Source organism: Carassius auratus, chromosome 2 (assembly GCF_003368295.1).
Source record: "Carassius auratus strain Wakin chromosome 2, ASM336829v1, whole genome shotgun sequence".
Taxonomy (NCBI): domain Eukaryota; kingdom Metazoa; phylum Chordata; class Actinopteri; order Cypriniformes; family Cyprinidae; genus Carassius; species Carassius auratus.
Window position 1 is genome coordinate 19741120 of NC_039244.1, and position 14273 is coordinate 19755392.

At 33.7% G+C, this 14273-nt stretch overlaps 2 protein-coding genes across 5 annotated transcripts; both read left to right on the forward strand.

Annotated features, from left to right (window-relative positions):
- Window positions 1-87: 87 nt before the first annotated feature.
- LOC113119325 (Golgi integral membrane protein 4-like) lies at window positions 88-8628 on the forward strand. 4 transcript variants are annotated; one of them, XM_026288715.1, is made up of 14 exons: window positions 88-1656; window positions 2719-2793; window positions 2970-3019; window positions 3129-3182; window positions 3301-3451; window positions 3576-3658; window positions 3829-3912; window positions 4950-5111; window positions 5451-5784; window positions 6037-6107; window positions 6570-6707; window positions 7556-7624; window positions 7729-7818; window positions 8012-8628. In XM_026288715.1, exons 1-14 carry the CDS (start codon window positions 1470-1472, stop codon window positions 8021-8023), a joined length of 1560 nt encoding a protein of 519 aa, XP_026144500.1. In that variant the 5' UTR covers window positions 88-1469; the 3' UTR covers window positions 8024-8628. The 4 variants fall into 4 exon arrangements, with proteins under 4 accessions (XP_026144500.1, XP_026144517.1, XP_026144510.1 ...); XM_026288738.1 differs by having other exon boundaries at window positions 1597-1656; window positions 2987-3019; XM_026288732.1 differs by lacking the exon at window positions 4950-5111.
- An 817-nt stretch (window positions 8629-9445) lies between these two features.
- LOC113119504 (programmed cell death protein 10-B) lies at window positions 9446-13948 on the forward strand. The gene is made up of 8 exons (XM_026289038.1): window positions 9446-9589; window positions 10353-10514; window positions 11248-11301; window positions 11502-11619; window positions 11796-11922; window positions 12420-12498; window positions 13242-13324; window positions 13478-13948. Exons 2-8 carry the CDS (start codon window positions 10425-10427, stop codon window positions 13557-13559), a joined length of 633 nt encoding a protein of 210 aa, XP_026144823.1. The 5' UTR covers window positions 9446-9589; window positions 10353-10424; the 3' UTR covers window positions 13560-13948.
- Window positions 13949-14273: the final 325 nt, after the last annotated feature.

Consider the following 14273-nt stretch of genomic DNA (forward strand, 5'->3'; position numbering starts at 1 on the left):
TCCAAATGTACATGTTAATGACTTAAGGTGGGGCAAGTCTGGATTTATTTACATCACCATGCTGGATATGACTGTTTACATTGCTTACTAATAATTAAAAACAGATTTTCCCTCTTCTATAGTTTAGTAATTTACAATGTCTGGCATATTGCTGTGTTGCTCCAGTATAACTATTGCCAGTTGGTCCAGTCTGACCACAAATAATATAAAATGACCAAAACAAGGCGTGTGCTTTAACCGTAATGGCAGTAACTCTGAAATGACACACACATGTGTACATGTAATGATTATTACAATGAGCAGTACTTTCCAGTGGTGTGGTAGGCATATGGTCAAAATAGCCCTTCTCATTTTAAATGACTTAACTTCGTCATGTCAACCTAAATATAGACTATATTTAACCAAAGTTAACTATAATCGACTATATTATTTATCCTGAAGGCCTAACACATCAGTACCAATGACTGTATATTTAAAAGTTCATGCATATTACTTGCTATTTCTGCATTACAATGTGGTTTAATCATCATAAAAATATTTGTAACATGACAATGGTAGAGTAAAGTTGTTGAATGAAACCGAGATTAGTATAACATATGTTGTTCATAAAGTAATTAAAATTATAGAGCTCATTTGGAAATCCAAACAGCTTGAATTATTAATAACTTTCATTTAAGATCTTAGACAAAGAGTTATAATATATGTGAATGCAAAATCGTTGTATATTTGCATAATATGGGCAAAGTGTTTTCATTTCATTCCAAGTTTTTCATTTGAATTTCATGTGTTTTCATTTGCAGCAGCAAGAAATGAGAATAAGATAACAATAAAAATTTTATTGTTTGTAATTGTCATATTATGCACAAAGTACGAACATATGATTTAGTTGTGTGTACCTACATACAATTTAGAATTTAGCCTATACGTTTGAATTTCACTTCAGCAATGTTTAAAATTTCACAGTATTTCTTCACAACAAAACGCTGATAAACATAATAGGAAATACAATAGAACAAAATAGAATCTGTCGCCTTTCGGATGGATTTCTAATGTTGATTCATCTAAAAATCTCTGAAATGCGTTATGAAGTATACAGTAGCTGTTGGAAGTCAATATTGTTCTATGTCAGCGCATTGGCCCCTGGGTGGCACTGTACTCAAAAGGGAGGAGTTGGTTAAAACAAACTGACTGTAATGATAGTCCTTTGAGAATGACACGTATGAAAGATTTGAAAAATCCAATTCATAGCCATTAGTTGGGCTTACTTTTTCCGGAAGGGATAAGTAGCCTATAATTAGAGCTAACTCGAGAAGTCTACGTGAGATCAACTCGCGCGCCATTTAAAGGGGCAGCATCGAGAGGAGAAAAAAATAAATAGACGGATCATTGTGGCTTTCCTAAACATTTACGTTACTGAAGAATCGGATGGCACGTAGTCTTTACGGTCTACTCAAGAAGAGGAGGAAAGGATGGGGAAGGGAATTTGTTCGAGACGACAGAGAAGAATATTTCAGTCTTTCCTGCTTCTCATCTTCGTCTGCGGGACGCTGTGCGCCTTCATGATCTCATATGAGATGCAAAAAGAGCTGAAAAAGACTGAGGCGACGGCTTTGAAGTACCAGCAGCATCAAGAGTCACTTTCTGCACAGCTGCAAGGTAGAAAATGAATGAAAAGATCCTACAGCGAAGACACTTTGTATTAGATGTTTGATTAGGGCTTATCTGATTGTTTTGAGATATCTGATGCATAGATTTCTATTGAAAATGTTTTGGCCTGTTTGTTAATTCCTCTTATCCAAACATAATAGTTGGTATATAATTAAGTAGAGGACACACATAAGAACAGCATCAAGATTTTCTTGTGAGCAACATTCCTTGAGAATACTTATTTGCTTTCACTTGATGGCAGTGCTTTCTGCCTCTAAGCTTTTGAATGGGGTCCTTTGACAAAATTTGGGTAACACTACACTGAGGATTTTCACCTCTCTGTGCCAGATTATTGAGTTCATAATATATAGGCAAATCTCGTGAAACCCGTCAAGAAATGTCCAGATCACATTTCATTCCAAAAGAACACAGTAAAAAGTCATATTTGGCTAAAAATTAATGTAATCTACTATTGTCAGTTAAGTAAATAATCACAAAGAATCACTATAAAGTGTTTGGTATTCTTTTTCTCAATATTTTCCAGTAATATATTACTGTAAAAAAAAAAATGTTTAAATGAAAACCAATTTACTGGAATTCATTAAAGACAGTACACTATGTGCTGCCATCATGTTTAACTAAAATAAAATAATTTATATATTAATATTTTTCATAATACTCTAATGAGAAGATATTTGCATTAATGATTTGGGGATAACATTTGCTTAATTATGCTGAAAATAAAACCATTATGCAAAAAAAAAAAAAAAATAATAATAATAATAATAAAATCAATATATATATAAATCTGTTTATATATGTTTTTGTAATAATTTTTTAAAACATGTTCATCTTTTATATTTTATGTTAACACGTACTGACTGGTTTTAGAATGGATGAATACGTGACATATATGTCCAAAATGTATTTTTGTATGGGGTTGATATATTTGCTAATATAAGACATTTTTCCAGTTTTATATATGTTTTAACTTTTTATTTATGGAAATTTGTATATACATTACATTTGCATATGAGTGCTTATACTGATTTTTTTTTTTTATCTTTTCAGTGGTATATGAGCATCATTCTAAGATAGAGAAATCCCTCCAGAAAGAAAGACTTGAGCATAAGAAGGCTGAAGAAGGTAATGTCCTGTTCATTTGCACAATAATTGATTTCCTGATACACACAACCCACTTAATCTGGATGAGATTTGATAATGATAATAAACATTGAATGATAATGAGTCCAGGTTGTGCTGAATGCAGTCTGCTTCACCTTTGTTTTTAAAAGCCTCTATTGATTGTCAATACATCATAGATTTGCTTGTGTTTAAGCGGGAATCACAGAAGACCCTCAACAAAGAAAAGGTAATTCAAAACATATGGTGTTTTGATTACTAATGATGTGTAAACAGGATAGAGCTGCTGTCAGCTGCTGTGGATGCATAATTACTTACAGTTTTGTTTGACCTAACAGCAAGAATCAACCTATCGACTAAATGCTCTGCAGACACAGCATCAAATACTGAAGGTGAGATGGCATAATGGAAGTTCTTAGAAGTCCAAAAACTACTTACAAAACTGACATTTTAATTGTGGATGATAATAAACATAATAATTCTGACATCTTTTGTAAATGACTAAATCAGTCCCAGCATGAAGACTTGAAGATGCAATATTATGAACTTCAAGAGAAGAACCAGAATCAAGGGCAGGATCATGAACATGTTCTGGATGAGCACAGGCTGGAAATAGACAACCTGCAGAGGGAGAAGGAGGTTGAAATATCGAGACTGAAAGGTAAATCTGTGTGAAACTCTTGTATGCATTCAGAGTAATCAGATTTAAGACTTTAAGCAATATAAAATGCGCCTGACCTTGTATATTTTCTAGAGTTTTTCATCACTAGATCTCCTCCTTTTAGAGAATGTGTACAACCTTCGAGAGGAGAACAGACAGCTGCGGAAAGCTCATCAGGACATCTACACACAGTTACTTGATGTGCAGGTCAGAGAAACTGCAAAGGATTGGGTGATGCATTATATGATTAGGGTTTAAAGGAAGTTTTACATAATTTGCATGAAGATTGTATTTTATTGGTGTTTGTAGTCCTAAAACCTGGACATTTACTATTCTAAACATACTGAAATTATAGTTATTCTTTTCGTCTTCACCAGGAACAGCACAAAAACCTGAAAGCTTCCAAAGATCATCTCTCACTCACATTACAAGACCACAAAAATGCACTTGTTGCAGCCCAGGTAAAACACAGTCATGACTACTGCTTTACATTAGCCAGAATCTGGATGTGTTTGTGTTTGTATCATGCTTGAAGTATATCACATTCTGCCACTGCCACACCTTTAACTAATACAAAAACAAATTGGCAAATAAAGAACAACTGATTGCTGGGTATCCCAATATTATTATTAACATTTAATTTACAGTGTTTGCTATCAGTGTAAGTCTCTTATGCTTACAAAGGCTGAATTTGTTAAATAAATACAGTAAAATAGTTAATTTATTAATTTATTATAAAAACAGTAATTTATTTTCAGGATTCTTTAATGAATAGAAAGATTTGTTGCTAACAATGTATAAGTCTTTGCTGTCACTTTAGATCAATAGAATATATCCTTGCTGAATAGAAGTATTTGTTCTTTCTCTCAAACAATGTAACTGACTCTAAACTTTTTTAACCTACTAATCATATTCTCACCTCATTTCATTCCATCTCACCCTATAAAGACAGCTGAAAAATGTTCAAAGAGATTTTAAATGGAGTTAAGTTTGTTGGAAAGTCATGCCTAGCCATATTTACATCTTAAGCATATCAAAAGTCTCATATTATGGTTGATCATTTTCTTTGCCTCAGACCACAGGTTCATGCATCATCCTGGCATCTGACCCTTTTAATACTGACATTATATCTGACTGGCTATAAAGTGCCACTGTGACACATTCAAACATGTAAACTACTTATTCTTCCTGCTCTTACATTGCAGGGATAATTTCTTCAGTAGTGTCATACTATATAAACCTTTGTTCTCAAATAAGAATGGGGAAGATGTTTTATAACAATTATTTATGAAGGTTATAATATATAACATTATAAATTCAATGCGTTTTCTCCTCGGCTGTATATTTAATTGACATTTTACAGTCTCTGTGCTGAGTTAGCATCTTTCTTTCATAGAGTCGGCTCTCATACTATTTGACTTTCATCACCCGATCCATGCATCACAAAGTATCACTTGAGAAACATTTAATTCCATCCTAATTCAATGTTTGGATAAAGCTTCAGGTGGATGAGCTGAGGCGATTAAAGGAGAATCGCAATAAAGCATCCAGTGCAGGCCGAGCTGCTAAAATTGATAAATTTGCTACTGAACGCACCCAAAGCTATATGCTGGAGACAGTAGAACGTCTAAATGAGGAGCTGCATAATAAGCCAATTCAGGTACAGAAGGAAATGGAACAAGTGACTCATTTACTATTTGTTTTTTTACTTTGCCTTTATTAGTAAGGAAGCCTGTGGATTAGCCTACTGTAGACTTGAATGTGTGCTGTTCACACTCTCACATCACAAATGGATTAAGTCTTAATCCTTTTTTGAAATTATTCTCACTTTCTATTGCAGTTGAAGTGTATACACAAAGGCCATTTGGGCTAGTTTGTCAACTCCAGGATGAGATGACTCGTGTAACCTAATAATGTAAATGTGTGACTGTGGCTAATGCAAGTGTCTTATCATCAGGCCACACCACACTTTGGTCATGCGGATGTTTCTCCTTTACAGGTGGAAGGATATGAGGAAAATGAAAAAGGGTTATCCCCTCGGGGTGTGCTGGAGATTGAAAATAACAATGCGACCAAAGTGGCAATGAAGCAGCCTCAGCAAATTGATATTTTTTCTGAGGGAAATGGCAAGAAAGAGGAGAAAAGCACATCAAAGGATAGAGGAGGAGAGGATAAGGGGAAAAAGGCAGTGATGGAACATTCCTTATCAAACCCAGTAGAGTTGGGCATTAACCCTCGCAACACGCTAAGCCAAAGCCTGGAGAAACAGACACAGACAGAGCCACTTCACAGAACCAAAGTACACTTTGAGGCTTTGGATACAGTGATCGCTGGTAAGGAATGATATTTCTGTGGCAGATATTTGCTAAATTTTAGCTAAGGGTTCTAGCACAAAAGTACAAAGTGCTACCAAGCTAAGATTTGTAAAAAAAAAAAATATATATATATATAATATATATATAAAATTCCTTCAGGGATACATTTAAATGGCACATTTATGTTACTACGCTGAAAAAAGTAAAAGGTTTTACTCAGAAATTGATGTTAAATTTCACAAAGTAATACAAGTAACATTTTATTAACAGGGAATACTGTCCAATCACACTATATTATGGCTGGACAAGATGATGTAAAGGAGACTCAAAAGCATGACAAGGTGTGTCTGATAATGCAGTGTGTATGTTATTATATATATATATATAATGTGTCAGTTTCTTTTATGATCTGCATTTGCAAATTTTCCTCTGCACTGAGAGTCTTTGCATTAAGAACTGCATGATCAGACATGAAAGAGACCTGAAACAGATTTAAAAAGATCAATGTTCGTTTACGCTGTTCATGAATCTGTGTAGAGAGGGAAAAAAAAATGATTTCACACTGTGTGAATGACAAATTGCATGCATAGTCATAAATTAATTATTCAATAATATTAAGGCAGTGTGGCATAAACACTGTGGCTGTGTTTTCTCTGTATTATTTCTCAAAAAAGCTAAATTATTTGACTTTGAAGTGCAAATTACAATTTGTTTAAAGTTTTATCACAGGAAATTACATCATTTGAAGTTTAAGATTTCTATTAATGACTTATTCTCTCTCCCTAAATGACTCCTTTGAGCAGGGCATAGGAGAAAAAAAACTGAACGCTGTGAATGAGGGTAACAACCAGAACGAAGATGAATTTGAAGAGGCAGAAGAAGAAACCGAATACAAGACCAATGTGAATGAGATCAGGCCTGAAGAGGATGAGCAGCTTGTGGTGAGTTAACAAGAAGGATACAGACAAGCTCCTCTTATATTATTCATTTATATTTGTTCAAATATTATTTCATTAATTTTGCCTAGGATTTTTTTTTTACGTATCATTATTTGGCAATATTAAACACACTGCCATTCAAACGTTTGGGGTCAGTAAGATCTATTTTTTTTATTTATATCTATTTTTGAAATAAATTAATTTTATTTAGCAAGGACACATTAAACTGACTGTAAAGCCTTTTATATATATATATATATATATAAAAACATTTAAAAGAAATTGCTGTTGTTGCTTTTGTTTTTTGTTGCTGTTTGATTTCTAAAGGATCGTGACACTGAGTACTGGAGTAATGATGCTGAAAATTCCACTTTGCCATCACATGAATAAATTACATTTTAGAATATATTACATTATAAATTACATTATAAAATATATGAAAATAAAAACACTATTACAGTTTTTACTGTATTTTAATCAAATAAATACAGTCATACTGAGCATAAGAGATTTCAAAAACTTTTATAGTGTATATCTTTTTTTTTTTTTACTGAGGTTTTATTAGATTTAAATAACCTTTGTCATCTTAAAGTAAATTAAAAAACACTAACCGTGTAATAACTTTAGCAAGCTTTAAAATGAATATCCATTTTCATATTGCACACTATAATGTTGTAGCAGTTAAAATGTTTTATTTTATTTTTATTTTTTTATTTTTTATTTAGACAAAATACTAATTGTAAATAAATGTAAAAACCTGTTGACAAAGCTGCTGTTAGTAGTTCCCAGCAGAAGAACTAAATCCACTGGTATGGAACGATAAGCAGATTACTGAAGCACTATATCAATAGGTGGCAGGCAATCCAGAGCAGCAAGAGGACCAACCAGATGAGGAATATGAGGATGATGTAGAGGATGAGGTGAGGGAATACAGGCATTGATGGACTGGTGTGCTGAGGAAGTGATACAAAATGCTACATGAAAAATGACTTGTTCCCATCATCCCCACTGCGACATCCATTAGACTCTTGATGACTCAGTGCATGACAGACAGAAGAGAGCAGAAGAGGAAGAGAGTGAAGATGATCCCTACAGTGAGCGTAATGGAGCACAGGTCAGCCAAATGAAGAAGAAGTCCTTTCCTATCAGTCAAATAACAGTAGTGAGAAACATGTAGAAAACTTTGTACTTTAGCTGAAAATGCAGAACAGTGTATTTAGAATGTATATGCACAAAATGTTTGACAGGCTAAATAAGTGAATTTTGAGCACAGAAGATTTGAAATATCAAACAATATTTTGTTTCAGGGCCATGAATGAATACACAGAAGCTGAAAATGATGCCAATCAGATGGAGAGTTTCCAAGAAAAAAACGATAAAAAGAGGATTGAAGAAGATCTTGGGGAAAGCAATCAAAAGCCTGAGATGTGAAGGGGACTGATTCTAGTGTCTGCTGAGTGGCTTTACACATCTCTTCTAGCAGAAAACTAAAGTGCAACAACTGTGATCCCTTGTTTTCCCCCCAAGAAGTGACTACTTGTGCAAGTGCCTTTTACTTCCAAGTACAAGGAGTTGTTTAGCATTTATATTTAATCAAAGCATTGTATCTTCTTGATCTTTCTAAGGCGATATGAACTGGCACCCTGCTGAATGAAAATAAGTCAACTTTTAATTTCTTATGTCAGGGAGAAATATTCCAATTAATCTTCAGTTCATTCTTTACACTTATTAAAAGTAGTAAAGGGACTGAAATTACAACAAAGTTGAAGAAGAAAAGAAACATTTAACTTTTTGTCTGGTGTATTACTTTCTTCTGAGAACTTAATGCACATCTGGACTTTCCCTAAAAAATTGTGTTGTGTTTGTGTTATTATAAAATGAAATGTATAGGAAACTTAAATAATTTAAAAATGTGGACATAAAATGTACTTATAAAATACATTATAATTTGAAATATTTACATAAAAACAAATGTGGTTTTTTTTTAGCTTTATTAAAATTCTGATTAATGTGGTTCTTTTGTTCATGTTCACCCCCTTACATTTTTTTTCTTCTCTTAACCACGCATACTATTATTTATATATCTGTATTTGTTTTTGCAAAAGTAAATGTTGTATGTTTACTGTTTTGCAAATAAAATGATTTTAAAATATGTATACAGTATTTTATATCATATTTAATACAAAATATGAGACGCCCTTAGGAAATATTACAGTATACAGAAATGTATCAATGCATAGGATGTGAATGGAAGGAATAGAACGGAGGATCAGTTTTAACCACGCTGAGGTTTGACCACAGGGTTAAATAAAACTTTTTTTTTTTTTTTTTTTGTTAGGTAAAGGTAAATCGGATGAATGTAAAATCACAGAAAATTCAGAACATATAGTGTTGCATTGCATAGGAAAGAAAAGATTAGATTAACGCAAAAGATAAATCAGGAAGAAAATTGAACCTTGAAGGTGTTTTGGGAACAACAGGAGAAAGATGCACAGGATGCTGTTGTGGAATATCTGAAGGATACAGGGGTATATTATAGGGTTTAGATAGTATGTTATTTTTTACTTTTTTAAAAATTTCTAATAATGTAAATATTCATTGAGATATAATTCATGCTACATGCTCCAATACAGTAGGTTACGGTATGCACCTGATAAATCGTGGTTGCAATCCGCAATAAAACCTTCGCCCATGGAAGGAGCGATCTGGTTGGTCAGGAGACGGAAGTCGTCAGCTTTCTCGCAGCAAACTTCCGACTTCCGAAGAAAAAATAAATAAATAAATAAATAAAATAACATTGCTAACCATTGCTATAAGCTAAGCGTCAAGGAAACCTTTATTACTTACCCCTCAGCAGTGGGACGTGCAGGCAAAGACGAGAGCAGGTATTTCTGTTGAGATTGTGATCATATTAAATGTACAGACATCGAGATGAACAGATCTGTCTGCTAACTTTGATAGCCAGCCTGCTTCTGTCTGGGTATGAAGGAGTTAGCTAGGCTGCTAACTCTTAAAATCAATTGAGAAATAGGCAAAGCTTCAATAACGTCAGAATGAGGTCTGTTTGATTCGGCTTTTATACGGTTTAAAAACAACCAAACTAAACCGAGAGGAGCCGGTGGGGTTGTGACGTGATAATAAAGAGACTAGAAAAACATTTGCTGCATGCCCACTGTAATGGACGGTTTAGCAGGTTAAATAATTAAGCTTAGTTTCACTAGCATGGACTTTCTAGACTATATTTTTGTGACAAAAACAAGATGTCTAGATTGTCGTGTAGGTGTGGCTTTGCAGTCAACTTTGACAGAATGAAACCTTATAGCATTCCTTCAAAAATATTATTTATTTAACTGTTATCTTTTGGTATAAATCATATGCGTTAAATATATTTACATTGAGACAAATTTGATAATATTGATTTAAATGCAATAAGAGTTATATTATCAATCGCATCTTTTTAATTGCAGCTCAGAGACCTCTTAGTTGTCACAAATGTGTTTAAAACTTCTTTAACAGTCTTTAAACATTTTGTTCCTTTAAATGTTGAAAATTCATCATGAAGTGATTTATTATTACTTGAAGTTTTATAAAGTTATATAGATATTTTGGTAGATATCCATTAATTCAGTGTTTTCTTTTCAAATGTAGAGTGCTTGAGAGAACTGAGTGAATTGTGTGGCTCAACTGCCCGTTTTTTCCTGTGGTGGGCCTCCATCGAGGATGACAATGGAAGAGATGAAGAATGAAGCTGAGACAAACTCAATAGTCTCTATGACATTATATGCAGTCATGTACCCCGTCTTCAATGAGGTATTTACATTTACATTTAAGCAAATATGTAGTGTTGTCACACACAAGAATAAGTTATGTTTGTGTAACATTTAGTCATTTAGCAGACAATAAAAACATTTTCCATGAAGTTTGTTGTGCAAACTGATACATTTGGACAGCATACTGTACTTATTTAAAGTTTAGGCTTGGTACAATTTATGCTCATCAAGGCTGAATTCTTTTTTAAGCACAGTTAAAACTTAAATTATAGCAATTTCAAATAACTTTTCTATTTAAAAATATTTTTTTAAAAATTATTAATTCCTGTTTTGGCAAAGCTGAATATACAGCAGTCATTCCAGACTTGCGTGTCACATGATTCTTCAGAAATCATTCTAAATATGTTGATTTGGTGCTCAATCATGATGTATACAAAGTTCAAAAGAACAGCATTTATTTGAAATAGAAATCCTTTATAACATTAAACATGTCTTCATTGTCACTTTTGATCCATTTTCATTTCTTAAGAATCATGTGACACTCAAGTCTGGAATGACTGCTGTATATTCAGCTTTGCCAAAACAGGAATAAATTACATTTTTAAATATTTTTAAATAGAAAAGTTATTTTAAATTGCTATAATTAAAGTTTTGTACATTGTACATTCTTGATAAATGTCTTTTTTTTTACATTTTGTAACTTAAAACAGTTGATGATATATCATAAAGTATGTGAATATGAAACATCTTTTTTGATTTCTTTCTGTTGACAGTTGGAGAGGATAAACCTGTCCGCGGCACAGACTTTGCGGGCAGCATTTATCAAAGTAAGGCTTCCTGAAAGTGTCCATTCATCAGCTTGCAAATGCCGATAATACAACATTTATTTTTCTGACATGTTATCTCTTTTTATCTGGCCCTTGTGATGTATTTGTTTTTGTTTTTTTAAGATTAATTTCATGCTCAACATAAAATGAAGTTTACTGACGTGAGTTTAATTCTCTTCAATCAATGCCACCCTCCAAAGGCAGAGAAGGAGAACCCAGGCCTCACTCAGGATATCATCATGAAGATTCTGGAGAAGAAGAACGTGGAGATCAACTTCACAGAGTCACTACTGCGCATGGCTGCAGATGACGTGGAAGGTAAAAAAAACAACATAATTTGCTTCTGGAACAGTCCATATTTCTGGATCTATCCTGCAGTAACACTCAAAATGAAAAAGTTCCTTTGTTTTTCCAGTAAAGAACAGGGTGGTTCTTGTGACCATGTGCACCTGTTTTTTTATCTGAAGCTATGTTTTGTGATTCATATTTTACAGAGTACTTAATTGAAAGACGTGAGCAGGAATTCCAGGACCTAAACGAGAAAGCACGAGCCCTCAAACATATCCTGAGTAAAATCCCAGATGAGATCAATGACAGAGTGCGCTTCCTACAGACCATAAAGTGAGAATCCTGTCCCTTGTTTCACCTTGATGGCATAGTGGTTAATGATCTGCATGACACTTAACCTCCAGTCATTACAGAGGAATTGTCCCAGTAATAAGTATACTGTATGTCACTTAGGATAAAAGCATTTGCTAAATGAATACTTATGTTGTACTTACTTAAAAAAAACTAGAGTAATGATCACACAATAACTGCAGTCAAAATCGTTTGGAGCCTATTGATTTTTCACCCCTCATCATAGTCTTGCTTAAGGTCTAGTTCTTTAGTTTTAATCAAGCAATCAGCCAACAATTAATTGACAAAGCAATCTCAAATAGCTGACAATACCATGGATACATAGACCTCAGGAGATGTTCAAACATGAAGGATTTGTAGGCATTTTAACGGGCCACTTTTCTATTATCTTGCCATTCTTTACTTTCCTGACTGCTGAGTCAGTGCTTCGCTCTTCATAAATGTGTTCATCTTTCCTGACCTCTCGCTGATTTCCACAGAGACATCGCCAGTGCTATAAAAGAGCTGCTGGACACAGTCAACAATGTGTTTAAAAAATATCAGTATCAGAATCGCAGGGTAAGTATTTCTTATTTCACAGATTAAAGTTCCATTGTTGCACAAGCAAGTTGGGATATTTTTTGTAAATAATATTGGGATTAAGTTAAAGCACCCCCGAAAATTGACATTTTTTTTAAAGAAATGTACACCCTCAGCTCATCCAAGATGAGAAAACAGACTTTGAGAATTGTAGAATTGCATAATTTGCTCACCAGTGGATCCTTTGCAGTGAATGGGTGCCGTCAGAATGAGAGACCAAACAGCTGTTTAATGTAATTTAGTGTTTAATGTATAATGTTAGCTGTGTAATTAAACAAATCCATCAAGATATTTTTTACTTCAAATAAGTCCTCCAATGATAACGCTTACTCCAAACTAGTAGTTTCAGTCTCCTCCGTCTCCTCTGAATCAGGCGATAAATATTCTAAGATCATGCATGGTTTACAAGTGAAAACAGTTAAGTCACTGGATTTTGATATGAGAAGATGGAATGGCCTTCACTGGTGGAAATGTTATTATGGTTTATGGACTCAATGGCTTAAACTTAAAACACCTTGATGGATTTCTTACAAAAACACAGTTTTTCACTTTACAATATTTTGATGTCTTTTATCATCTGTTTGGACTCTGTTTGACGGCACCCATTCATGGCAAATCAACTTTTTTGATCAAGAAATAAACTCATCTTCACCTTGAATGGCCTGAGAGTGAGTAAATCCAGAAAATTTTCATTTACCATTTTTTTTAATGTTTTTCCCCAGGCACTTGAACACCAAAAGAAGGAGTTTGTGAAGTACTCCAAAAGCTTCAGTGATACGCTGAAAACATACTTCAAAGATGGAAAGTAAGCAAGCAGACAGTAACGGACGTTTTTTCAAAGTGCCCTCATGCTTCTAGCAGACATCTATTTTACATCTTCTATGAAAATGCATTTCTCAATGAAAAATGATCAGCCAATTGATGTCCTGAGCACTGACTTTCTCTTTCTCATTTGCAGGGCAATAAACGTCTTTATCAGTGCCAACAGGCTGATCCACCAAACTAACTTGATATTGCAGACCTTCAAAACTGTCGCCTAGGAGATGCAGATGCGATGTGTGTGGGAGTGTGTAGCAAGTTATGTATAATATACAAAGATTTTTTTCTTTTCAGAGTATAATTTATAAACTTTGCCTCATTTGAAGGCACTTGAAATGAGGACTTCAAGGCATGTTCATTTACTCTTAGCTGAATAATCATGATTTTCACCCTTCCTGACAGCTTCATTAACTTTTTCTTTCACTGTTGTTCTGATCAAATGAAAGCCAAAAGACTTTGCGCCTTAAAGTGTCATTCAACATTCCATATAAAAAGTGTAAATAATGGTATTCTTTGTCACTGAGACAGAAAGTATAGAATAAATGATGTATTTAAAAGAGATTTGGTTATAAATGTTCAATAAATAGTTTCCAAATGTTTAATATCCAAATGTTTCTTGTCTCTGGAAGTTTTTAATTTATTCACTTAATATATCCACATAGATGCACTAGGGAAGTTTAAAAAAACAGGTTTTATGAGGTCTGTTCTGTAATTCTGTATATTAAGAAGCACAGCTAATGGAAGAGCATTTCAGTCCTTGGTAGTGCAACTGAAGCAAACAATCCACTTTGGGTGGTAAGACACTGTCAAAAGATCTCCGGAATAAAGTTGTGGACACTCACAAGTAGGCCTGTCATAACTGTTTGTTGTGCGATTGCCCGAAAATAATTGCAATAAACAATATTTTTCTAATTTTAAGACTATTTTATGCCAAT

Coding starts and splice junctions, on each gene's coding strand:
- LOC113119325 (XM_026288715.1), top strand. CDS start 1,470: ATGGGGAAGGGAATTTGTTCGAGACGACAGAGAAGAATATTTCAGTCT. Junction 3,020..3,128: donor AGACCCTCAACAAAGAAAAG/GTAATTCAAAAC, acceptor TTGACCTAACAG/CAAGAATCAACCTATCGACT. Junction 3,913..4,949: donor ATGCACTTGTTGCAGCCCAG/GTAAAACACAGT, acceptor GTTTGGATAAAG/CTTCAGGTGGATGAGCTGAG.
- LOC113119504 (XM_026289038.1), top strand. CDS start 10,425: ATGACAATGGAAGAGATGAAGAATGAAGCTGAGACAAACTCAATAGTC. Junction 10,515..11,247: donor TGTACCCCGTCTTCAATGAG/GTATTTACATTT, acceptor TTCTGTTGACAG/TTGGAGAGGATAAACCTGTC. Junction 11,923..12,419: donor CGCTTCCTACAGACCATAAA/GTGAGAATCCTG, acceptor TGATTTCCACAG/AGACATCGCCAGTGCTATAA.